This window comes from Trachurus japonicus, chromosome 14 (assembly GCF_045865225.1).
Source record: "Trachurus japonicus isolate A0001 chromosome 14, Traja_1.0".
NCBI classification, from domain to species: Eukaryota; Metazoa; Chordata; class Actinopteri; order Carangiformes; family Carangidae; genus Trachurus; species Trachurus japonicus.
In genome coordinates, this window is record NC_140920.1 from 23,116,925 (window position 1) to 23,144,409 (window position 27,485).

General features: G+C 40.9%; 1 protein-coding gene across 8 annotated transcripts in view; it reads left to right on the forward strand.

Moving 5' to 3' along the window:
• Nucleotides 1-25,677, forward strand: part of ncam1a (neural cell adhesion molecule 1a) — a 242,817-nt gene extending 217,140 nt beyond the window's left edge. For 2 of the 8 annotated variants that reach the window (XM_085798380.1, XM_085798382.1), the window contains 4 exons: nucleotides 14,279-14,486; nucleotides 15,667-15,783; nucleotides 16,702-17,163; nucleotides 21,491-21,811. In XM_085798380.1, coding sequence (XP_085654506.1) covers nucleotides 14,279-14,486; nucleotides 15,667-15,783; nucleotides 16,702-17,163; nucleotides 21,491-21,611 — 908 coding nt within the window. In that variant the 3' untranslated portion in view covers nucleotides 21,612-21,811. Of the gene's footprint in view, nucleotides 1-14,278; nucleotides 14,487-15,666; nucleotides 15,784-16,701; nucleotides 17,164-21,490 lie in introns of all 8 variants that reach the window. The other 6 variants (XM_085798379.1, XM_085798381.1, XM_085798386.1 and 3 more) reach the window with 3 other exon arrangements.
• The last annotated feature ends 1,808 nt before the right edge of the window (nucleotides 25,678-27,485 follow it).

The window sequence follows — 27,485 nt, forward strand, 5'->3', positions numbered from 1 at the left end:
AGATTTACAAACATCTTCAGAAGGAACAGATGGGTTTGGGGCTGGAGGCCACAGACAGGAGGAGATTTAGAAAGTAATGAGACAAACTAACACAATAGTTTGGTTTGGATTTTTTTTTTTCCATGAGATTTGTTGACAATAATAAAAATATAGAATAACATCCTCTTTGGCCTTAGAACAATGGTGTAGTGGCAGAGCAGCTCCCACAGGGTCTCAGCACAAACAGAGACTATGCAGTGACAGTGAGGACAGGAGCCTTCACTGGCTTCATCCTGTTCCTCCTAGAAACTTCCTCCATGTGAAGTTTAAAAAAGCACAGTTGACAAATGAGTTTCAGAACACAAAGAGAGAATTTCATCAAATACATTATCATAAAAAGCTTAAATACATTTGTAGCTCGGCCTCTCGTGGCTCTGGGCGTCTGCAGCTGCATTAACTCTTTGTTTATCCCTCAGGCCAAATGTCCACTGCTGTTGAGGATATCAAATGTAATGTTTCATACATTGAGAACAGCCTAACAATTTATTCAAATAAAACCATTTCTGCTTTTCACACACAATGAAAGCAGAAATCCGAGCAAAGAGACAGTTTTAGATTCATCAAGCAGAATCTGATCTAGTTACGTTTTATATTTTACTCTCCTGTTCATGTTTTACTAATTTTCTTTTAGTCCATGTTACATTCACTAAATCTTTATTCATATTTCATCTGTCTACCTCCCTCAGTGACTCACTCATCATTCTCTCTTCACACTGTCTGTTACTTTGATTCTCTCCTCCACTCTTCCACAGGTGTAGTGGGTATCACAGCCAAGGGTTTGTGACTTACCTGAATGTACAGTACATTGTGTGGCTTAGTTAGGTGGGGAAGCAGCCCTTCCTGTCTTTGCATGGTGCCACTTCCAACTTGATTAATTTTCATCTGTTCTTTACTGGAGACCCTAAAAAGCGACGGCTGCCAATGCATGGCGCATAAACAAAGCAGTTATTTTCTTTTTTATGTGCTTGCTGGGCAACAGCCATATAGCAGTGGGAGGTTTGGATCACTCATAATACAACCAGAGCACAAGTTTATATGGGCTTCATCCAAGTTGGCCCCCCTTTAATTCCTGTAATTACTTTCATTTAATGTTTTGTTTTGTTTTTGTGTCGGGATATTTTTCAGTATTTCTTCCAAGTTGCTGTTGTTTTTTCTTCACTTCAAGGCACATGGGAAATCTCTGAGGTTTATTTTTAGCTACAACATCAGAATTTAATTTCAGAGGGTTGGACAGCTGTTTTTGGTCAAGTCGGCCTTAAGCAGCTGCTCCTCTGTAAATTTCTACTGGCTCTATGTGCTAAATTGGCGCTGCGATGTAAATTGTGAAAGCAACGTGTTTATCCAAGGCTCACTTTCAACCTGCTTGAATTACATTTTTCTTTTTCTTCTTTGCCACAAAAACATATCGATCCAAGTGATTTGAAAGCATTTTTAGAGTAAAGACACAGGGCCCTAGTTTGCTGGCGCAGCGCAGGTGGCGCAAGGTAGCGCAGCCGGTCTAATGCAAGTTTCGACGAGCGCAGCCTAGCGCAAAGTCAGATTGGAAGATTGGCAGATCGCGCTGCGCTGAGATAGGCGTGGCCGCGCAGCAGGGGGAGGCGTCACAGATTCAGCTTGGTGCAGTGGAAGTTTTGTCCGAAAATGTCCCGCCGAGGTTGCGCTGAAAGCTCGCCACCTCCAACCAGGTCTAGTCTCAGCGCAGCGCGAAGCGCAGCAGGTGCAGTGGAAGTTTGGCTGACTGACCTGCAGTGCACACACGTCACCAAGACCTCACAGGCAGATCTCCACAGTTCCAGACACATTTCAATGCAATAAATATCCACAATAACCACTATTTAATGCAACTAACGGAATCAACACGTGGATTTATATCTATATAGATTGTCCCGTCACATCTGACGTCAGATCAAAGCAGAGATCAAAGGCTGTGGCACGCGCAATGGAAACTCCACCTGAATTAACACAGCAGGGACGAACTGGCACTGAAAAGCAGCTGTGGATGTCCCAAAAGCAGGACTGAGGGTGGATGACTGCATGTCGCTGCCGTGTCGAGATACCACTCTGCCCTTGTGATGATCGCTTTATTTATTTATTTATTTATTTACTTATTAATTCATTAGCGGAGAGCGACCGCATCACGCAGCCGTAATGAAAAACAAAACACAAATCATCATCTCTCTTAGTCCACCACAACAGCCTCGGTATCAGATAGTCAGTATATAGCCTACTACAGTATACTCAGCATCTCATCACAGAAAAAAAAGAGAAAAAAAGAGACGGACAGAGAGAGAGAGAGAGAGAGAGAGAGAGAGGGAGGGAGGGAGAGAGAGAGCGCGAGTCCTTTACGCTGATTTAATCCACATGGTCTGTGTTTATGTTGTGATTAGTGTACACCTGTCATAGGGTTTGAATAAATGTGAGTTTCTTTATTAGTGTATTAGTTGTTTCTTAGATTGGGTAGGGGTTCTCAGTGTATCAGATCAAACCTGGTTAAGTATATTAGTAAACTCATTATTGGTCACTCTGAGCTCGGACCTCCGGACCAAAACAGTTGTTTCCTCCTGGGAGAGGTTCGGCCTCTGGCGTCGCTGTCTCCTCCGTCCATGTCCAAGTATAAAATGACAAACTTGCAGCGCGCATCACCCGCCGCGCAGTTAAAGGTGAGGAGAGGAGCTCATTTGATTGGTGAAGATCTGACTCGGCTGTGTCAAACCCACTCCACGCCTTTCTCTCCTCCTCCTGTCTCCCTCCCGCCCTCTCTCCTCCCTCTTTGCCGTTTGCGCCGGTGGGAGGGACGAGGGGAGGGGTTGCGCTAGTCTAAGTCTGACTGCGCGGCCCAGCAAACTTGCGAAATGGACCTGGGCCACACCCCGTTGGCGTGGCGAAGCTGCGCTGATGCTAGACTTCACCTGGTCGACGAAACTAGGGCCCTCAGTGTTAAGTTACCTAATTTTTGGGAAATTATATGCTGCTGTGTCAAAAACGTTTATTTCATACGGCTTGTGTAATTTCTGCTCTCTGCAGGTTACAGCTCGGCAGCATTTTCATACCTCCGAGTCGGCGCACAAGGCAAAATGCTGCCCAGCTGTGACGAGATAAAACATCATCATAATTCTCATGCCAAAAGTGTTGTTGAAAATAAACACAGGTTGTGTAAATTTGCTCATATGAACAAAAAAAAAAAGTGTCAGGTGTCCATCCAAATCTCCCCAGCTAAGGCTGACATTGGAGTAAAACTACAAACAACAGCTCTTAACCTTTGCAGTCTATTTAACATGAGATCACTCTGTCATCCATGTCATAGACTTGACCTTCATAACCGGCTTCTGTTTTGCGATGTGTGGTTTTGCATGGGCTATTCTCCCAGCCATGACCAGTGGTGTAATGGTAGCTGAAGAGTTTTCTCTACTGTGTGCATCACCTCGCCTCCTAGTTTCCGCATCAAACTAATTAACCACACGCTGCTGAAAAAAAGCTGCTAGATTTGTTTAACAAAACTTTTTTTTACTTGTTGATCTCTGCTCTTTTGTGAAATTGACATGTTTTTCTTTTAGCTGATAGCCTGTTTATACAACCTTGTCTCCCTAGAAGCATAATTTATATTCCAGTGATTTGCAAAAGCAAATGCTTCGGAAAAATCCATAATGCTGCCCAGATTACTGTTTGATAAGCATAATTAGGAAAAGTTTTAATGAATGTCTCTGCAAAGTTGCAAAAAGTAAATCATACCATGAAATCCACCTAATTTATGAACACAGTGCTGCTCTTTTGGCAGTAATGTGTGAGGATGTGCAAAGTTACAATTTTACAAAACTGTTAATTCATCTGAATAAATAGATTTCTTTGTGATCCCGCTGCTTTTGCACAGCAAGTCAGTCACTGATGCTGCAGTGGCAAACCAATCCAGCATCATTACTCTACAGGCATAGGAGGGAGCTGCTGATTGGAAATTGGAGTAATCTTTATTTTATTTTAGTTTTTCTTTGTTAGTCAATATGCCAGCTTTTAGCTCCAGCTTTGAGATGCACAATACAAAACCTAAAGTCCCTGCTGTGTCTGTAATGTTTCTGTTAATGATCTAATGGATGAATTAATGAGGCTTCATGTTTACACACCAGGGACACGTACAATAAGAATATACTTGCATTTACACCACTGGCCATTATGAATGAGAGACAATAGCCCGACTCATGTGGATGTGTTGTGGCATCCAGGTCGTCATCTATCTTACCCTGAACTCTGCCACTGATCTGCACCATGGCTGATTAAAACCTCCTCTTGTTTATATGAAATGTTAGAGAGAGAGGCCGGACTGCAGCGTGTTTGAAATGTCTTCCCTCCTCTTGTCATCCCCCATTACCTTCATTTCTTTGACCTTCCACCCATGCCTGCCACAAACCATGTCTCATTTGCCGTGCTACTAACATGCTATGACTTCTTTTTACTTTGATCCTCTAGTGTAGACTTCTTTTTTATCCCTCAGTTCAGTCTCTAATAATCTTTCAGACTTGTATTTCTGTATTTCTGACCTATTTTTCTATCTCTCTCCCTCTTTTCCCTCTTTCTCTCCTGCTTCCCCCTTTTTCTCCGTGTCCTCTTCCTGTCTTCATGTGTGATCTTCTCGGGCACCTATGGACCATGACATTGCCATACACACAAATTTCTTTCTCTGTTTGTGCCTTTATTGGGTTTTTTTTTCTTGTCACATCTTATTGCTATGGTTATCACTCAAACAAAACTCTGTATGGATATTGATGTATGTATATTGTTGGTCAATAACCTCAGCTACCCTTGGCTGCCGATGTGTGACGTACAGTCTGGCAGCTCTTCTGCTGTCCGCGCTGACTGTGCACTGGCTCTCATAAACTGATTTTGTTCAAGGAGAAAGAGGATAGTCTGAGCCTTTGAAATCTTTGGGCACAGACCCCTTTGCTTTCTATGCCTTTTGACCCTTGTGCAGCCACACACAAGTTAAAAAAAAAAAAAAAGATGAAGAGTCAAGACATTGGTTTCATGACGTTATTACAGGGTGCTCAGTACTTGCATCATTCTCAAATTTTGGGGATTTAGATTCTGTTGTTTTGTTTTTTTTCCATCTTATTTTTTCATGTTGTAAATGAACAGATTGAGAGAGGGAAACTTTTAGAGGGTTCTATCAATTTTACAAGTTGGACACGGGTGCTCTACTGAGACACAATGTAAACAAAGCGTCGCCGCCTTGTTTTAGATACAGTTAGTAACACATTCATAATGCCTTAATGTGATCTGAAGAGGGTTGAGAAATAGAGTAATTACCTTACACTGTTTTAATTATGTGTCTACAACGTTCTAACCAGAAATGGCAATTGTAAAGAGACTTTTATTTTGGAATTTATTGCCTATTAAAACAGACACGCCATTCCACTGTTTATGTCACAAATGACATAAAAGCATGAAAACTGCATGAAAGCTGACACGAGGCATGATCCAGTATTCATGAATGTGCTATGCAGCTGCTTCGAAGCTCCCCAGTCAAGCATTATGAATGTGTTAATCAGGTGATGAGTGCAAATGCTGTGCCTAATTTCAGTTTCTCTATTTTTTTTTTTTTTTTTTTTTTGTGAAACAAGCTTGAAAGGTCCTGCTGTACAAAATGAGGAAAGATATCATTTGCAGAGACATTTAATTTTGATTATGGTCAGAGTATTCATTTTCCAAGATACTTTATTACTTGTCATCTACATATTATGCTCACATTCAGAAACATTGTTATGTAACCGCCTGGTCGGGAGAGGGCAGAAGGTTGTGCAGAAAAACTAATCATGTTTTGTGACAAGTGTACGTTATCTTTTCAAACTGATCTTAAAGAAATACAAGAAATCAGCTGTTATTTTAAAAGTTCATGTTCTCTTTTTACCTGAAAGCAGAGAAATGTCTAAAAACACCTAAATGCAACAGCTGTTAAACACTAAAAATTTCATTTTGAATAATGTGAAATTATTTTATTCTCTGAGACATTTTTGTAAGTACGTATCAGTGTATTTCCATGTAATCATTGTAGGGTTGAAATAAATTATGTTTCTTTTTCTTTCATGAAAGTAATGGCTCTCTGAAGCTTTAGATATTCTACATACAAGATGTGATACAGTGCTGACTTGTACTGACTGTTCATGGCCTGGATTGTGAAGCTGATTTTCTTTTCCCCTCTGGAGCTTTAACAAAATGTCTGTATTCTGCATTCAGTGTTGCATTAGACCATACACCACACGCGGCTGTTCAACCCAGATGTTAACGGATTAGAAGCCTGGCTATAGCCTAACTCAATGAGAGTTTCAACAGTTTGCATTTTGAAGAAAAAGGAACAAATGGTTAACAGTGTATATTGTATAGAGGCTTTGCAACTGTACGTGAAACAAAAAACTTAATTCTCTATAGCTTCAAATCTTAAATATGACTTTTTAACTCAAAAGTCTTCTATTAGCAATATAGAAAAATATATGACAACAACTTTTGAGACTTTACAGAAGCAGGACTTCTTCCAATCTTGGTCAAAATAACAATACAATTTTAATATCCATTTATTTGAATATTAGAAGAAATCAGATGTGCACCTGTGAAATGACAGTGTATAGCTAGCAAACAAGCCAACATGATCTAAGCATGAAATCTGTGTATTTTTTGTTCAATAAGAAATAACACAGAGTTTTTAAATTCAAATTAAACGTTGTTTGTCAGCAACTTTGGAAACAAGCCACATTGGTTTTCTGTTCTGGCGTCACTGCTGGCAACAAGATGGTTTAGTTTAAGAAAAGGAAAACAGAAAACTTCTCCAAGGTTGAAGAGCCTCAATCATTTTTGTAGACCAACCTGTTTAAGTAAGTCTCAGTCAAAACCGCATTAGATCCAGCTTGTTTGTTCCCTCAGCAGTTTTGTGGCACACATAGTTCCACCTTTGTTCCTCACAGAGAGGAGTCATAAACCACATGTCTGCTGGAGTTTTTTGACTGGTGAGCAAACATAGAGCGTTTTAGGCGTCTGATCAAAGGACTGATTCTGTCGTCTTCAAACAATATCTGAAGGACATTCACAAAGCTCCTATTTCACACACTGGTAGCCGAGAGCTACAGATCTGAGAAACACTGATCAGCGCGTAGGCTACTGTCAAAGCCCTCTATACAGTTTCCATTGGTGCAAACATTTGTTCCACACTCTGCTATGTGAAGCATTAAAGAGCTGCAGAATCAAGAGAGGTGAGGGAATGCAATGCATAAATGAAGAGGCTCGCATCACCTACAGCCATGATCCTACAACAGTTCAATGTGAGAGAATTAATAAAGCATTGATACATTTTCAGTAATCAGACAGATGTGAATGGTGATTGTTTTCTCTGTCTTGGTGATGAAAACCTTGGAGAGGCTGCGTTATGGTTACAAGTGATTTAAAAAAAATATATACTGCAAGTTTTTTTCTTCAAATCCCAAGGAGCGATCTTGATGTGTGTTTAAAAACTCCTCATCTTTAATTTATCTCAGCTCCGAGTGTTTCCCAAAATTGTAAGGCACTCTGAATGATATGGTGCAGATGGGTTGATGTTTACTGTGTTCATGAGAAGTCGTATATGGGAAAACACACCCTTGTAGCATTCATGCCTTTTTTTTATGAAACTGCTGCCACCTGCTCTTTTCTCATATTTCAACATGGTGTTGAAAATATAACACCATTTGCTGTTATACAGGAAGAGGGAGTTTTTTTTTGTGTTGTCAGTTACCTATCAAAGATGTCCCCGTGGGTTTTAAGTGCTTATGTTGCATTGAACATACCATGTACTTGACTTCCTATCTGAAAAACAGAAAATCACAAGGTCTCCTTGGAGCAGTGTTAGCGTGTAGCAAGGAGCACTTCAATTCCAAATAAGCAAATGTCAGAGGTTCTAGCGTGTGATTTGTAACCTTTGAAGGGGGCTTTGGAGGCAACGCCAAGGTGAATGTAGCTCAAGAGACTCTCCTCCTGTGACTGGGGATGTAAAAGTCTTGTGTTAGCTCCCACCTAATACACCCGAGTACAATAACCTTGATATGTGGCAAAGCCCAGTTTCCCTGAGAGAGAGGGAGAGAGAGAGAGAGCACAGGTGAAGAATTATATTGGCAAAGATATATATAAACGTATAAACAGTTGTAGATGTTTTGTTTTTGTTTTTTTTTGAGGGAACATCTCTTCATCTCTAAAGCTTCACCTTGTGACCTCTCCTCTTTCCTGAGCCAGAGGTCTGGAATGAAACTTGTGTTACTTCAGTTTATTATCTGTGGCCCTGCTGGTTGGACTCCACTGAGCTCTGGCACTGAGATAATAAGACTCCACGACACCCTTGAGGTTTCTTCTCTGTCACTTGTTGGTCCCTCCTGTTGCTCATCAATACCTACTGAGTAATGACAGCACTGACAGTGACTCAGTCATTTTCCTTATTGGTAATCAAGACCAACTTACCTGCCCTGCATACCAACAGAATAGGTCCCGGTCATGAAGCAAAGCAGTCGAGGAGGAGCTGCTGTTATTGTTTGAGATTAACTCTCTACCCTGAAAAAATACTCTGTCTGTGGGCTCGGTGTGACTAATGAAATGCATTCTGGGAAACGAGTTAAGATCAACTCAGCAGAGTTGTAAAGGAAATGAAGCAACAAGTTGTTTTTATTCTGTAGTTCGGAAACGTTCCTCCACCATCTCTCCTGTCATTTATCTTTTTAATTTCCGATTTTCCATAACTTGGCGATCTATTACACAAGACCTCATGTTGTTTTTGGTTTCTAATCAGATGAAATATTCAGATTTTACTTCTGACTGAAGAAGAGCAAAAGCATGACAATCAGTTATCTAACAATAATCATCTCTGTTCAACAACATTTTTGCTGTATATATATTAAAAAGTTCAGACTAGTGCAGATTTAAGGTTCAGATGCTTCTGCCCTTCACCCTCTGCTCTGTGGAAATGAACTGGGAGTTCATATTTTTCAAGCCAGCATGCACATCAGTTTGTGAAGCTTGTTGCTTCACTAGAAACTGAAATCTTCATTTAAATGCCTGAACTCCCATCCAGCCTTACTCGCTCCCTGCTGCATGAAGAACTTCCAAAGATCTTAATCAGTGAGAGAGGGAGCCGCTTGTCAGCATCACTCTGCTCAACTTGTTATGTGTTTTAACAGTGAAGCAGTGCCACACTGTGGCAGAGCGCTGCTGGAGGATGCAAACAGGGAATTACTGAAGAAACTTTATCGAGCCAAATGAGGTCAATGCAAGACTCAAAGAAATAAGAGAGGAGAGAGCAAAGCCAAAAACACTGAGGGTTGATTTAATTAGAGAATCTGGATTACAAGGCACATTTTAATGTGTATGGATCTGTTTACAACTCTTATAAAGCCTGTTAAAACATTTTTCCAAATTGAGATTTTAAAAAAAGCTTATTTTTCCACATTTTCTGACAGTATCACATCACATAATCTGGATAATCTATAGATCTGCATACATATATATATATAATTCTAGGTGAAAACTCCTATCATCTTTATCTCTTAGGCTTGTCTCACTCAGCCAGTTTGCAAATCATCAGGTTGAAATTAAATTATTCACTTGACTGTGACAGTAATGGAAGATGTTTTCCCCACTGAGGGGGTTCATCAGCAACCGGCTCCCTGCGTTTAGAAAAAAAAACTGTCAGAGTTGCTCAAACCATGAAGCTACACAAGTCCCTGGGAATCCTCAAGATCACATGACAGTCATGTGAGAGTCGTTACAAATTGAGGATGTGTCCCAGTTCTACAACTCATACTCACTCTAAGCAGGTTAAGCACGTGCTGTGTTTTCAGTCAGAAAGATGTAGAATCAAAGAAGTCAGTATGCACACTGCTGTTGTCATCATCATTGTTTAACATAAAAGAAATGGAGAAAGAACTCAAAGAAACAGAGTGTGCAGCAGGAACACAGGAAGCAGTGTGTCTGTGATGATGCCCAGTGTACTGTAGGCTGCTGCTGTTTGACATGTCGCCCTGTTTTACACCTCAGTTGTAGCTGGAGTCAAACCATCTGTCTTCTCTGTCGAGTTTATGAGCACATTCGTCATCCCAACTGTGTTTCCCTCGTCTGTAGAGGATGAACACTGTGTTTGCAGCTCTGCAATATGTTGTGCCAAACATTTGGGGATTTTTGCTCTCTGCAACGTAGAGATCTGATTAATCCTCACTGCACTTCAGTGCATAGTGAAGCCTCTTTAGATATTTCATCTCTGTTCTCCCTCTGGTGAAATAAGCGCTGAGTGTCAAAACGCTTTTAACTCTTTTTTCTACTGTGTTCAGCATCGTTTGGATTTGACCACATTATGTGTCAGTGTAGACACTATTTTATACCCATGTCCCTCAAATTCAAATCCACATAATTGTCTCTTTAGAAACTTGTGGATTTTATTAAAATTAAAATATGTTTCTTTGTGTTTAAACATCCTTCACCACATGGGTTTGTAAAGATAGAGGCACCAATGGATCAGGCAGAGTTAGAGAGGTTAAATATAAAAGTCGTTATGTATTCTGTTGAAGTTCTGTAACAATGAAAAGGTTTTCAGTGCTACAGTATAATGTGATGTAAATTAACTGCCAATATGGAGGTTTTTCATCCATGTACTGGTACACAAATGTGGCAGATTGCCTGTGCTGGACAGTAACCATTTATTGATTCCTTGGGAATGTGTGGCTTTCAGTGAAATTGAGGCTTATCACATGCAGCCTGTTATCAGCAGTCGTCTGGGGAACCGGCTCAGTACTGTACCTGACAAGCCTGTAAAGAGAAATGTTGTATAGTCCATCCTGACACATAGATTTGTGCTTTTCTATCTCGGTGAGCACTCAGTGAGAAGCCCCCACCCCCACCCAGCACTGAATACATGCCACATGATTTATTGTGCCTGTTAAAATGCAAATGAAGGGTTGGGCAGAGGAAAAACAAGTGTTGTCTGCTCAACTTTAGTCACCTATAAGTACATAGAGTTGGCACACTCCTGCTGCTTTGACACAACAAACAAAGGAAATTAAGGATTGCACACAACGCTGCGGCAAGAAATAGGAAGATGGTAATTTAAATTAAATGTCTAGATTGACCACGGGCTCTGCTCTCACTTGAAAATGCATCTGTCAAACAAGTGCAGCAGCACAAACGGAACACATTTGAGGGGTGTAGATTGGAATTTAAAAAGAATCATTATAAGTCACGGCCAAGCCTGTGGCACAGCGGCCGTGAGCGGGGCTTTAAGATTTTAATATGTACAGCAGTGTAAGCTAAATGTTTACAGGATTCACTTCAAAGGCCGAGAGAATCACGGTCATCATTCGCTCTAATTTGTATCAGTCAGGCGTTTAATGGTGCGTTCAGGCGGAGCTGGCTGACTCGTTAAGCCTGGACATTGTACATGTTTATGGTAAATATGTCACATAAACTAGACCAATGAAGAAGTAACACTGGGATGTAAAACAGAGGAGTCATGGGTTAGGCAGCAAAGTGCAAGAGCATCACTTACTGTAGCAGACCTTGAACATGCTTATGATTTTTTTTTTTTTTTTTTTTTTCATTCTTAGTCAAAGTGTTAGAAATACACTTCAGACTGTGGGGTGGCCACTACACATGAACTCAGACTGTAGAAACGTTAGTCGGTTGCTGTTCCCTGCACTTATCCAGGTCTGTGGGTATAATCAGTTTACATAGAGAAGCCTCTCTGACTGCAAAGAGCTCACGTTCTCTTCAGACAGTCTGAGGAACTCTTGATCCTTTACAATCACAAGCAAGTGATAGCCACCTCCTTACTGCCTCACTAACCAATGTATGAGAAGCATCAAAAGCCCTCTCGTCTCAGTGGCGTCGTAGGGCCCTCTTAACTTATACTTTTCATGGGGAAAAAAACATGTATTTCATACCAATAGGAAAGTGACTTTGATGACTTGACATGGTTGATTAATCTGTTGCCTGTGTGATTCAGGGAAACCTGTAACTGTATCCAGATTTTTGGAGCATTAGATTTTACAGCCGAGGCTGCATCTGGTTCAACCTCAGTCCCCTCATGTCCTTTTATGTGGACAGGCTGAGAAAGATGTAACTCCAGTTACAACTAATGACACTTAATCTGATCCACTTATGATATAGATGCAACAGTTGTTTCCTTCTCTGTTGAACTTAAAAGTACTTTATTTACCATAAACACATCCCCAGTTCTCTGTGATAAAACAGTCAGTGAGAATCCACTTCCTTATATTATGTCAATGACAGGAATACCTCAGTAGAGTGCTGTGACTCTGTGAGTAGGCTTTGCTATAGGAATCTTTTTCCTGTTTCATATCTTTGTGGTAAGTAGCTCGGTGGTTTATCCCGCAGGTTAAAATGTTTGCAAACTGTTCCTAGCTGAAAATAACCATGTATAAATCTTGTGATAACCAAAACCTTTTATGGATTCTTTTCTTTTTTTTCCTCCTCTTTTTTTGTTTTCAGCTGAAATGCTCTGACAGTGTTAACACAAAGATGGAAATTTGGCAACAATTCATTAGTCTGGGTTTATAAAAGTCTCATCAAATGCCAAAATGAGCGATCAGAGCCCAGACAGCTGTTCTTGAAATGCAAAGCTGCGAAGCCTGAACTGCTTTGGACCTCCAAATCCTGTTTATTCCATCCTGTCTGTAAACTGCTTTTGCATTTGTTTATGTAGAACAATCTTAGTGTGAAAATAACCTGCATTTACTCTTTGGCCTCAAAGTGGAATTTTAAATGTGATGACTGTCTGTGGAGAGATAAACTCCCTGTTTGACCTTTATGTTTTTGGAAGGGGCTACTACACCAGAGATTGAATGGGTCTTAATAAAAAGTTAGTAGTGGTAGTTTCTGTCTTTGTAGAAATGCAAAGTGAAGACTTGGCTTATTGACCACATAATAACCTATAATAACAGAAAAACCTGCCATGACTGTTGTTTTCCTGTGGTACAGTATATTTCATGCTGGTGGATTTTAACTACAGTTTATGTTTATTCCAGTGGTCTCGCTCTGAGAGTCTTGGGTAAGAACATGGATTTTTGCAAGACGATCTGTCTTAACCTAAAGCCACGTTTCATAATGAGAACGTTAAAGTTGATGTTAAAACTATATAAATGACCCTAAATGATTTTTTGTTCTTAGAAATTATGAAATGAAGTCCTTATTTTGTGTGAGAGGAAGAAAACATTATGACATCTCTGTAATGCACCAGGGATTTAATAATTTTCCATTTAGCTTAATTAATAGCCAAAACCATGAAAGTCTACTTAGCAGCACCACTATATCAATATGGTTCAGCCTAGAATATGCAGTCCATGTATCCACCCCCCTGTTGCCTAGAAATTACTTTAATATACCACTCAGAGCAACAGAGCAAACCATAAATGCTATGGCGTACAATAATGCAGCACTTTGTTTCAGCTGAACACAACCCTGGCAGCAATTATGTTTCCCTCAAAAACATAACTGGTTTATAAGTGTAATTTCTAGGCGACAATGACTTTGACTAATGACTTTGGTGAGCCCCCGGCTTTTCCTCCAGCGCAAATTGTCCCAACAACTACAGGATGAATTGCTTTGTAATGTGTTTCAGACTTTCATAGCTGTAGTCTTTATGTCTGTTTTAGAAAAGTGTCACATGCCTGTTATGTAAGTCCCATGTGACATGTATAGCGGTTAGCACTGAGGGGTTATAGAACCAAATTAGATTTTGATATGTGATTTCTATATCCTATTCTTTCACCCACTGCTAATCAAAGAAACTTAGAACTGTAGATGTTTCCAGATCCACTTTGTCTTCACATGCTGATTCTGATGTTCTTTATAACTTCTGTGATTGTGTGTGAAATTGAACAGTTCAAGTGTGTCGGCCATGATGGCTTTCAAGAGTAAATATCAAGTTGCTATAATGAAAGTGGAGTTTTATTGCGTTTCAGCGAGTTAGTTCCCCGGTGGCTCTGACGTGGTTTACCTCCAAATTCCCTGGGAAAAGATACGACACACTTGAGATCTTGACAACTGAAACCTGAAGCAGTTTATTAAAAGCTCCACTGCATTCCTCATCATCTCTCTCCCTCTCTCTTTCTAACTTTCTTTCTACCCCCTCTCCTTCATCTTAAACCCTTCTCTCTCTCCTAACTCCTCTTCTCCCCCTCTCTTTCCTGCCTGTTTTGCTTGTGTTTCCCCTCTGCCTGTCCTTGCCCCCCAGACGCCATGGGCGGTGTCTCGGGCCTCGGCACCGGAGCCATCGTAGGGATCCTCATTGTCGTCTTCTTCCTGCTGTTGGTGGGAGTGGACGTCACCTGCTACTTCCTAAACAAGTGTGGACTCCTCATGTGCATCGCTGTCAACTTCTGTGGGAAGGCGGGCCCCGGGGCCAAGAGCAAGGACATCGAGGAGGGCAAGGCTGCGTTTACGTAAGCGAACATCATCATCTCCTTAATCACATATGACACATCCATTTACAAATCATCTAAAGCTGCACCAACAATGGATCACATCTCTGTGTATAAAGTGAATGGATTAGCTGAAAGTGACTAACAAGCAGAGAATAATCACCAGGCCTCTGTTCCCCTCAAATAACGCTGAGAAGCCCACTCCCTCGGTCAAGCAGCACCAAATATTTTACTGGTGGAGACCAAAGCAGAGCTAAAAAAGTGAGCAAATGCAGTATAAGACTTAAAGCAACTTCATCTTCTTTACACAAACATGACTCCAAATGAACACTAGCTATGTGCTGAACATGTAAACAGATGAGAAAAGTTTAAAACTTGTGGCCAAAATACCTAAAAAAAGAATGTTGATGATACTCATAATGTTTATGTGAGGCTACGTACAGATGCAGCAGCTTTCAGCCACCTCACTTCAACTGTCTGCCTTTCCCAGATGATACTAATTATCTGGGTGTAGCTCTGTAGTCCGGAGATATTCAACTGTTGAAGTGTCAAAACATCCTTTTTATCAACAGTAGCATATTACATTTAAAATGCAAAACATGTATCAACAGTAAATTATACAACACTGCTTTTAACAGATTATCTTTGTAAATATCAGATCATGTTGAAATGCAGTTCTTGCACATTTTTGCCTTTGTTTGATCAAAAACCGGGGTCAATATATTTAACTGTCTGTCATCCCAGTAACCAGCTGTGAACTTCAGAGCACAGCACAACAGATAAATATTTAAACTACACCGCTTCCTGAAACAGATTTATTGAGAGTGAATCATGATATGTACACAGCTGATGTCTCGCCTCAGATCTAAACACGTCACCCCCAGCAAGCAAACGCTTTAAAGCTCAGCTCAATCAGAGAGCGGTGTGATGATAACAGACTCGCCCCCAGGGAGAAGCTACAGTCAGAGCCTGCAGGTGGATGGATGTTCAGATGTTGTAATGTGGGGATGAGAGTGTGGGTTTGACAGTGTAAAGGAGAGTGTGTTTGTATGTTTCAACCCATTACCTAGAATCTGTCATCATTGTTTTGCATCACTTCTGATGACCAGATTCTTTCTGTAAATAGATTTCACCACCACCTGATTCTCCTCCGGTCTGACATAACACACTGTACAATAAGACTGTGACCTGTCACTAATAGGAAAGATGAGTCGAAGGAGCCCATCGTTGAGGTGAGAGCAGAGGAGGAACGCACCCCAAACCAAGAGGGAGGGGGTCCCACCGAGCCCAACGAGACCACGCCTCTGACAGAACCTGAGTGAGTACAACCACCAGGAAGCGACGTACCACATTCACAGTACCTCCATTAATCAAATCTCAACAAACCTGAAAAAAAAATACATAAATATAATTTTGCTTAGATCAAAAGTTGATCAAGATATGGAGACAATACTGACACTATGTAATGTTGTTTTAATTACTACTACAAACTCCTTGTATGTCATGCACAAGTATCCTCAGACCACAGTGAACTGCTCATACTGTCAGTCACAGATATAAATACCAGGTCAATATGTCTGCAGGCTAAACCACTCAACCATAAGAGTGATGTGTCTGAGCTTCACTGTGACTCTTCTCTGAGTTTTCATTTAGAAAAGTCAAACTTGACTTAGTGGCTCAGGAACACTGTGTGTAACATTTTGCAATTAGTTTTGTCAAGAGGGCACAACAATAAAAATGTATAATAGCCGCGAAATAACCACTATAGATTGTTATGGTTGAACTTTCACAGAACCTTTCAGTAACCATACACAAACCTGTGTTTATCTTTTTCACGCTCAAGTTGAGCAGAGTTAGATTCAGTCCTAATTGAGTTTGCAGAGCTATTTATTTCAGGCCAACAAACACTGGCTTCCCCCGGGTCCTTGATTGTAAAAAGCCTTCTCGGAGCATAATCCTGAACCTCCCACATTCTCTCTCTAGTTTTTATTGTTGTGTTGTTGTTTTTTTGTTCAGCCCTCCACTGATATTTTGTAGCTAACATTTTGATTGTGTAGATTTTACTTTTTCACTGCAGCACTAGTACTCACTCTGCCTTGTTTATGCCCTGACCTGCACTCCCCCTCCAACCCCTTATCTCCTGTTGTCCTTTTTTCTTTCTTTCCCTCACTTCCCTGGCGGCCCCCCCACCCGTCCCTCTCCTCCCTTGTTTGTCCTGCTCCTCCCGACCCCACAGGCCTGCTGCTGCAGACACCACCTCCACGGTGGTAAACTTGCTCCCTTCCACTGCCACTAACTCAGTTACTGAGAGCTTTAGCACGGCGCACAGCAGTCCTGCTAGCGAGACCACCACCCTTACCACCAGCGCTTCCAGCCCCACCAAAGCCGCCCCTGCCAAGTCCTCCCCCAAAAACAGCCCGGTCGCCCAGTCCAGTTCGCTTAAAGCTAACACCCAGCCTGATGTGGGGCCCCTGGTCGACCTGAGTGACACACCTAAAGCCCCCCCCTCCTCCAACCCTGTACCCCCCGTCCCAGAGCCAGTCAGCCCGCCCTCTGCTAATGCCGATGGGCCACAGAGCCAGTGTGACCCAGTCAAAGCCCCTGACAGCACCCCGAGTCAGGACTTACAAGTAGACGGCCCGGCCAAGGAGGCCCCCAAGGCCCCGTGCGCAGACTCGACCACACCAGCTCAAAATGAGTATGAACACTTCCATTTCCACATTCCTCCACCTGTCACCTCTCTTCTACAAACATCCCCATAACCCACGAGTCTGCCATGTGAGAAGGAAAAATTCACCCTAAAACGCAAATGCAGTGGTTTTGATGTCAGACACACATGCACAGCTTTTGTCGGCAGAGATGACCAATTGTTCCCAGCACCAAGAGTCTCCATTAAGTACCACAGTCTCGGAGGCTTAGATGAACACTATAATTATCTGACAATTTGCTCATTATTACTGTTTCTTTATAAGTCACAAATCTACTGACATATAACGTAATATATTTATTAAAGTAGAAATGCTAAAGGATAAAATAAAAAGGCTGAATTGACTGGCCTTGCATTCATCTCACACAACAAATGAAAAGCTCACCTGAACACAAAAACAGCGGCTGAAAGCCTCCAACAATCATGTGTCTGACATCAAAATTTTTTCATCTTCATTACGTTGTGAAGGAAAAGTGAAGCTAAAAATGTGATGTGCCTTTCGGCTTTCATCGGCGCTTGTAAGCAGCACTGCCTTTCAGGAGATTTTGACAATGTTGCCTGATCACCCACTGAAAGTATGTTTGGCTGCGTGCTCGCACCTCTGCAGTAATATTGTAGGAACAGAGATACCAGTGTGTCTGCCAACAACCAGCCTCATTATACCTGAATGGATGCAGCCAGAAATCTAATTGCAGTTTTGAAGGGGAGCACAGCTGTGATTGTAGACATGCTCCACTTTTCAAAAGCTCGGTGGTCGTCCACTGACACTGTGTTTTTACACACACCCACCTTGTATTGACGGTGGTAAACGTAGCATTCTGGAAAATAGATGAAAACATTTCCAAATAAAAAAAAAAACATGGCTGGTCACGATAAAGTGGGCAGACAACGGAGAGATCTCTGTGATGCTCACACATAATCTGATATACTCAACTCTTTAGGTTGAACGTCACTGCAGGAACGCTTAAGGGTGAAATTTTCCTGTTGGGATTCCAGATGTTGGCTGTACAGCCACATGGCACAGAAAAGAACGGATGTCGTGTCGTGGGATGCCACCGGTGCATGTCTGTCTTCATTCAACCTCCACCCTCTGCTTGTTCGCGTGCTAACATGTAGCCTCTTCATATTTCATCTGAGTTTCATCTCTGCGATAAACCAGTTCACTGCATCATCATCATGGGCGTCACGTAGCTGAATGATGTAACAAACCTTATTCACATTTCAGGTCATCCAGTAATAGTTGCAGGGGTATTAGCAGTGCTTTCAATTTTGATATTAGCACCAATAGACATACAGGATCCAGTTTATTGCTTTTATAGTTAAAAAAAGTAACAGAAAACAGGACAATAGAATGAAACAGTCAGGTCAGATGTTGCTGTAAACATGCCAGCAGATGAGTGGAGGGATACTGTATCTCTGCTGAGCCGGGGTGAATGAACTCGTTTCAGATATATTAAATAGTTGTGACAAATTGACCTCCAGCAGCACCACATTGTTGTTCTGTGTCCTCTTCAATTTCATAAAGGATAATAGATGTTGAAGGCTAAAAAAAATGGAAATTTCCCAATCTCCCAGAGACAACTGTGTTTTCCATTTTAATTCCGTCTTCCCTCTGTGGTACAGTAATGGGTTATCATCTGGAGCTTTTTCCCCTAAGAGTTTGCAGATGTTCCTGATTCCTGACAGCCTGGGAGGATAATGAGAGAGCTGTGGCAGAAGATGAATTACTGAGGCTTACTGACAATCACTCCACACACTTTCTCTCCCTTCATCTCATACTTTGCTCACTTGGATGGCCAGAAGAAGATGTCAGTGATGGAGTGTGGGGAGTTGCGAGCTAGTTAGAAGCAGGGCTCTTGTCAGCTCAACATCACCTTGATATAACCAAACTTGTCATAGGAGGGATTTTTTCTTCATGACTCTTTGACAGCGCTGAGGCACAGCTCTCCCACTGATCTATGTGGTGATCCTTCTTCAGCATCCCAACACTGGGATGTCTTGTCATGCCTCTTGTGGATTTATAGGATTTCTGAGTGGTGCTTTCCTCCTTATGAGCCATTTTTCTCTTCCAAGTAGAAAAGTATCTTTACAGACAACTACCATAGACCTCAACATATCACATACATTAAGGGATTTCTTGATGCTGTTCGGTGCCGTGTTTAAAACAAAGTTTTGAAAGTAGCTTTCAATCAGTCTAATTCAATTAGTGCAGCTTTGAACGGCTTTAAAAGGCTTTCAAGAGAACATTGGCCTGGATCACTCCATTAAAAGGTGCAAATTAAAGTACACTGGTAATGAAAGCGATGTAGTGCTCTTTGAGTTGAGTCGCAGTTGTAGATAGTGCAGCATGAAAGAGTTTGACCATTAAAAGGTCAGACACTTGGAGAGGAGAGTGTTGAGCATGAATCCTCTCAGACTGTGCAGTATGGACTGAACTGCTCTGTTATATTGTTGTCTGTATTAACCTCAGCTCATACCTGTATTAACCTCAGCTCATACCATAGATACAGACAGGATTTAGAATGAGAGCAACACTGAAGGTAACATTTGGGAACTCTTTGTAGAATCATTTTAACCTCAACAAGTATAGAATCAAGCACAGAAGACTTTGGATTCAGTGTAGTTGCACAGACATGTCAGCTGTTCAGTGCTCTCAGAAATGTTACAGACAGCAGGCTGCAAAATCTAACAGCTGTTAACTTCAGGTCATGTGTAATAAATGACAGATATTTGGATTTTGCTTAGTTATGACAGAATAAACACAAAAAACACAGCCACTTCTACTTATTTAAGTTTTTGTTCATTCATTAGAAATGACAGCAACTGATTTGAATGTTGATGTAATAATATGATCATATTAGAAGTTTATTTAGCTTGTTTTTTTTTGATAACTCTCATTCTGGATCTGGCCCGGTTGAGTCCATACAGTATGCTCCAATTTCTTTTTCAATTTTTATATGAGAAGCATTATACTGTAGAAATTGGTTCTCCAACCAACCTACAACCTCCTTCAAAGTATTCCTCACAATAAGGCTTCAACTAAGTGAATATTGAAATATGCAACAAAAGGATTGGATGATACTAAAGCTGCAGCAGTTTTTAAGTGTCCCTGCACCACTGTCAGGTCAGAAGATCCCTAACGCATTACCACACACCTCTTTTAGTTTTTAGGCCAAATTTCATATTCAAAATCTAAATAAGCAGAATGTCATTATGTTTTCTTAGAGTGCTCGTCGTCCCCAGAGGATGAACCATTTCTCTCTAGCACAGTGATCAGGTAAAAAAAAAAAGTGTCAGTTCTGTATCCAAGCTACTGTAATGTGAAATGAACTTTGCTGACAACTGTCATGCTCCGTATTTGTCATTTCAGACCCCATGGCTGCCCATTTGGTGCCACTCAGAACACATTTTACACTTTCAGTGGGACAGCCTCCTGCTAGTTTACTTTTGTTTGAACAGACATGAGACATTATTTAAAGAAATGATTGAAGCTAACATGAGAGATCAAAGTTTCCAGAGATCTAGTCTGGAGGTATTTATAGTCAGTCCACGTCAGTTGAAAGGCTGTCGGGGTTGGATGTATTTCTGGATCCTTATATAGGACACTCTCTGACCTGACTTCATTGAGTCCACAGAGAGCACATTGGTATATGTGTCAGCAGGATAGAGAAATGTATTGATTAAAAGTGCTATTTGAGAGCTAACATGGAGGAAAGGAGAGGAGATGAATAGTTACATTTTGCAGCACATTTTCAAAATGGAAGCAGCAGCAGCAGTAGCAGCTCATCACTACAATAGTTTCCAATAGAGGAACATATGCTAACACCATAAAATGTTAGACTTAAGTGAAAGTATGGCTTTAAAGTCTCCTCCCATTGTGTCCCGGCTCAGTCCAGACGGCGTGTAATCCTCTTGTGTATTGTAGTTTGTGTAGTAGGTTATGCCTCAGTCTTTCATTGCCTCATGTATTGTGTCTACTGTACCGGCCCTGTCTCATTCCACATCGGCATTCATTGTTCCTTGAAAATAGCTGTGACATCCATGTACTCTTATTTGATGTCTGGCTAGGATAGTGAGCTTGATCCCATTATGTGTGAAATGCATTCAGTTCCAGGAGGGAAAACAAATTCCCTCAAAGCATCTTGCATGTTTTCCCCCAGATTTTTTTCCCCCGTCTTTCTTTGAAAAATGACACAAAAGGCAGCTCAGAGCAGACAGTTTAGCTGTGAGACAGAGACATAGTGAATCGCTGTTAACTGAATCTCCTCTCTTTTTGTCTCTTTCTGCTCCCCTCCCGCTTGTGAATTTGTCCCCGTAGCGGTAAGACTGTGAAGGACGATAACACTAAAGGCGAGACAGAGGTGAAGAACGCCACAGCCGAGGTGAAGACGGTTCCCAACGAGGCTCCCCAGATGAACGGAAACGAGAGTAAAGCATAATCTCCTCGCCCCAGAGCACCAGGAGGAAGAAAGGGTGGTTGGGGTTGGAGGGGTTGGAGGGGGGGTGGGGTTTTTAAGGTTAATCGAAGGGGGTCACAGTCACTGAAACCTCAAAGCAATGTCATGCACCACCCTGTCGCATCAGAAAAAAAGCAACAAAAAGCAACAGAAAAGCTAAAAAAAAAGACAAAAAAAAAGAAATCATGGGTCTCTTTCTACAACGTCCTCTGACCAGGAAAATGTAAAGACCTCATGCACATGCCTTAGTTCCTTTAAAGTCAATTTCTATTTGTTTAATTCTCACAGAAAAAAAGCAAAATTCATGCTTGTAGTTCACCCTCTTTCTTGTATGTGCTATTAAATTGATGAAATACGGAAGCTGAAAAACTATTTTTTCCTCTAGATAACCATGGTTGGACTGTAGCTTTACTTCACTGATTACTGCCTTCATCATGTACACACATGTAAGACTGGTACATTGCCCATAATACTATTCTTTATGCAGTATGGTCATCATCGTGGTAATGGATTATGGGTCTTTTTTTTCCTTTGTGGATATTCTGTTGTGTTTAAATAATGTGCAGACGTCACTGCCTATTTACCTTTTTTTATGTGTTATTTCCAGGGCTAGAGTTTAGAACATTAGCATGCCTGTTTTTTGCAAAGTTACTGTATTTCTGTACATGTTGCTGTTATTTGGTTCCTTTTTAGATGTTTTTTTTGTTATTGTTGTTTGTTTTTATTTTGTTTTTTTGTTTTTTTTAATGTCATCTCCATGTGGTTCTGGTCCAGAAGTCATGTAGCCTAAGCCAGGAGAAACAGAAGAAGACACCAGAGAAGGATTTGTCATGCTGGCTAGGTTCATGGTTCCAACCATGTCCCCCTAAAATCTATATTCATATACCTTTAGCTAATATGTTCAGACATGTTATTGCTACATTTCAATGTGCTGTAGTAAAGCAGCTGTATGTGAATGCCATCTTGAGGAGACAGGGTTAGGATGAGGAAATGGTCATATTTCCAGTCACAGCTGCGTTCCCTCCCAGGGTCCACGTCCCTCAAAGTCCCATTTGTGTTACATCTCAAAAGACAAACTGCCTGACTTCACCTAAATTTGATGGAAACGACTGGTGTGGTACTTGTGTCTACAATCCACCAGTGAATGGTTGAGGCTGCACCCAGTCCTCTTCAACTTCTGTGTGACCAAATATACCAGGTGCATTCACACGGTCACTGGTAAATGTATTATATGAACTGGACCAATGAAAAAAAAAAAAGGTACTACAGGATGTAAATAGTAGAAGCCAGGCTGAAAGTTCACTGCTCCTTCTTGTTGGTAGCTATGTAGTTAATTAAATTATATGACTAGGTTTACCAGTAAATGCTCGCCAGTTATCAGAAATGAAACGTCTGAACTGTGCCTGAACTATTCTGGGCTGTTCAAGGGCACGGCCTGCTTGTCATTTTTGACCTTAGGTGTTGACGAGGACCGACCATATTAGATTAGTAGCGCATGGTGAGAATTAGCGATGAGTCCTGTGTAGGCCGCCCCGGCCCGCTCACCTTCAGTGCCATCCCCACACCACACCTTTTGAAGGAGGTGGCGCCTGCAGTGGGACACAGCTTGTGTGTGTGTGTTGTTTATATTGTCAGTTGGTTTTCTATAGGTTCATGGAAGAACACACCTTTTTATCTCGTTCTGTCTCACGCACATACTCCTCCTCCTCCTCCTTTTCCAGACGTTTCCTTTGAAGCGTGTTTTTTTAAGCGACCAGTTCTCTACCTGACAGGTTTTGGGCTCAACAGTGACTCCACATGTTCTGTCAGAGCAGCTTCAATCAGCAGGTTTGGACTGAGAAGTATAGAAGACAATGTTTGTTGGAGAAAAAATAAAAGTAGCATCGCTTCAAGCTTTTGCAGGCTTGTTAGCCAAACTAGTTGAATTCTTCATGCAGTTAGTCTGAGTATCACGTTTGTTTGTTGCCATGGAGTGAGGCATCTCTGCTGGATGTCTGGTCCATCACCTTTGTTTCTGTATAAAATTTGACCGGTCTGAGGGCTCAGCTTTCTGAGATTTCTAAACCTCCGAGTGACCAAACTTCTGATCCCCTCGGCCATCGTTTCCTCACTGTCGCTGCAGCTGTTCATGTCAGTGTGAGCTGCCCCCTCCTCATAATTCAGTCTTTCATTAGTTTGTGCCTGCAGTGCTGTGTCATTTAATGTAGATTTAGTCCACTTTATCACATCATTTTAAACTCACGTCATCACTAATTCCTCAGCACAATGCCCACTCACCGTCAGATATTAGACACTATAGAAACAGGAATTGGAATTTGGTCCCACTACTACATGATAATATCATCAATATGTGGATCTCCAGTGTAGATCTCTGGTCACTGTGTATGTTAAATACTCACAGACAGCTGGTATTTCATTAATGCTCGCAGGTTTTTTAATGTGGCAGCGTCATCATTATGTTTGGTTGTTGTCTGTCTCAGCCTGGATGAGGAGGTAAACATCACCAGTCTAGACCCTCCAGGCTTCTGAACAGGAATGGACCAAAAGAAAGAATATGCAGAGGAAAATATTGGATTTTCTTTTCAGAGAAGCTGGTCTGGATGATCAGTAGCTTTTTACCCAACCAGCCTGTAACAGTTGAACTGTTACTTTTTAGAAATGGTCAGTATCAGACTCCATCAATTGTTTTTTTGTTTTTTTGTTTTTTTGTTTCTGGTCTTTGGTTGTAAGTTTTTGCACCTGATTTATAACAGATGACTTTAATGAAGTGGATCAAGGCTGGGATGATGCCAGTTGACTGTGGGTAATTGACGTACAACATGCCAGTGTTTTTAGCCTGCATGCTGGACATGATTCAGTAGATATTTGGTGGAGTAACCAACGCATTTAACTGTTATAACTAACTAGAAAAAGCAAAGTCGTTCAAGATGAAGCCCACACTGTCACAGGTGATGAGGACTCTGGTGGGAAATTGTGCTGAGCAGCAAAAGCTCTGATGTTTGGCTTAAATGAAACGACTGAATCCTGAGTCATTGTCTGGAAGTGAATGTACACACTCACGCCGTTAATCGTCGCCTTTCAGTGCTTAAAAACAAAACTGAATGAAGATTAAATTTGGCCTCTTTTAACGATTAGTCCACGTTGTTAAAAGGTCTTTATGCAGAGAAAGTCTTTGAAAAGATTTCAGAATGTTTTTCTCAAGCCATAGTGCCCTGCTGTGGATTTGGAAGGTAAAAAAGAATAAATAAGTGTCAGGTTTTTTTTTTTGTCTGTTTGTTTTTTGTGCAGTGTTCCCTCTACTTTAGACTGCAAGCTAGTACACTGTGAATGTGTGAATCCATTGTGTCCTTTTGTCATAGAGTTGAGCAGATAGTTTGATTATGAAGCCATGTAGTTGATAGAGTGCGACAGAATCCCCGACACCAACATACCGTCTGACGGCAGCCAACTGGAACGACACAGTGCCTTCAAATAAGAAATGCGTGTTTTCCATCCCCCTCACATCTCCATCTCTCTGCCCATGAGCTTTTTTTCATTCACCACATGTCACAGTTGTAAATTAAGCAACGCTTTCTTTAAATTGTCTCGTATATTTTGAACAGCTGCATTAATGTGTTTTGGTGTATATGATGCTTTCACTGTCCTTCTCGAAGGATCGTTGTGGTTTATTATAACTTGGATCTGGCTTACACACATTTGGCATTCTGTTATTTGTTTGGTGAACATGATTTTCATCATGTTATTTACTGAAGTCATAGAACGAGTCCTCCAGGTTATAATAAACTGGACGTAGAGGAAAAAATTATACCGAATGCCATCCCATCACATGAGAAAACACTACTGTATCTCACCAACCATGGCGTCAAAGTACAAGACAGTGACACTTTGCTCAGGTCCCATTTTCTCTCAAAGATTTGAAATGGTTGGATTATAGTCGGATGCAAACATGTGAAATCTATTAGATCTGGATCTGAAAAAAACAAAACAATGGCTTCATGTATTGTATTGATATTTTTTTCAAATGTAATAAAAGAGTGAGGAGTGTCATAAACAACATGTGCTGTTTCTGCTAAAATATAGAGTGAAGATGTACAAAAAGAAGCATGTGAGGTGTTTTTGTTTTGTCCAAATTGAGGCTTGAGCTTCTCTGGGTTTGATGATGTTTCACTTTTTCACCTGAAAACTTTTTTATCCAGTCACATCTCAGCTCTGAAATGTATCTGGAGGACACTGGCCTCCTCCTTCATACAAATGCCAGAGTGACACAGAGGCAGCCTTGCATTTTTCTCTTTGAGGACGCCACTTGATTCAGTCAGAATAAAGACGTCTCGCAGGCCTTCTCATCTTGCTCAGCATTTGTGAGGAGGAGACAAAGCAACATGAATTTTTCAGGGTTTTGAAAAAGAGAAGGGAAAATAAGAAAACAGCTGAGAAAAAGGTGCTCTGTCTCACGCTGAGAATCACCAACACACAACAGTGTCACAGCCAACTGCTTCATATTCAGCCTGACAGGAGACTGGCGCCTCCACTGTCAACAGCTGGTTGCTGTTATTGATCCAGAGCTCCCTGTTCTTCAGCTCTTCTCTGTGTAAACAGCAGCTCATAATGTAGTTCAAACATCAGCAGGCTCCCACTCCTCTGTCCGTCTGTCTGTCTCTGTCTGTCCACTGTCACCGGTGTAAATACTGAGTACTAACTAAGGAAAGAAGGAAAACACATTTGACTTTGCATTCTGCCAGAAATTCTTGTGTTCAATAAAGTTAAGAAAAAAAAACAACTGTTGTGTGATAATTTATAGTACATAGAATTAAAATAGTAAGGGATAAATACATTTGCGCACACTTGTTTAAATTTCACTCTGGTCTTAACTTGACATTTTTCAACCAGAAAGTTAATTAATTAAATTTCATTCAGTTTTTTTTTTCCATAAAAACATATAAATCTAATTTACAATGTCTTTGAGCTAAAGGTTGAAATAAAGGTCCTCAATACAAGAAACAACAATGTTGCGCTTATGTCTAAGTGGCAGAAAACAAAAACACCATTATAGAATAACAAAAGTCACAAAAACATTTAAAATAAATAAAAATGGCAAATCTATGAGAAAAAGAATGTACAGATTAGCTAAAACAGGAACTGAACTGAAAGTAAAGTGTGATGCAATTCAAGTAAAGATTTCAACTGTTGGTGTCAGAATGGGTGTAAGATACTGAACTCAACTTTTTTCATTGCTTCTTCATTTTTAAAAACGAGCTGATGAGGCCTTTACTTGTACCGTCTGTGTGGAAAACACAGCAGAGCCTCAATGAACCAATTCTGATCTGTGAAGGTTGTGAGGAGACAGAGTCCAGTACAAACCACAACAACGAGTTCACCAGCGCTGTGGAGGCCAAAGCCTCCCACAGGTGGGACAGTCTATTGTAAAACGTTAATGAGAACAATGCAGGAAAGGTTCAAGTCAGAACAGTGAGAACCACAAATCTCTCTACAAACCAAACCAAACAGAATAAAGGATTATATTTCAGAAGCTTTTGAAAATTGCAAGAAATCACTAATCTATTCTTCTCATTCCTCTGAAAACATCCTGTTAAGAATCCAACCAAGAAAATACAAATGATGTTACTTTTTAAACTATTTAAATGAAAACACAGCTCAGGTTCCTCAAATTCTCCCTTCAGTCTTATTTATTCACTCACCAGGAACAGCATGTTTGAGTGTTTGTTTTTTCCATTCTATTTGTTTATGCCTTTGGCAACAGATAAATACCAAATACTAAAAATTCCAAAACTTCACTTGAATATGAAAAAAATAAATGCATAATTTCAGCCCGGCATTTCTTATTGCACAGAACCTGCA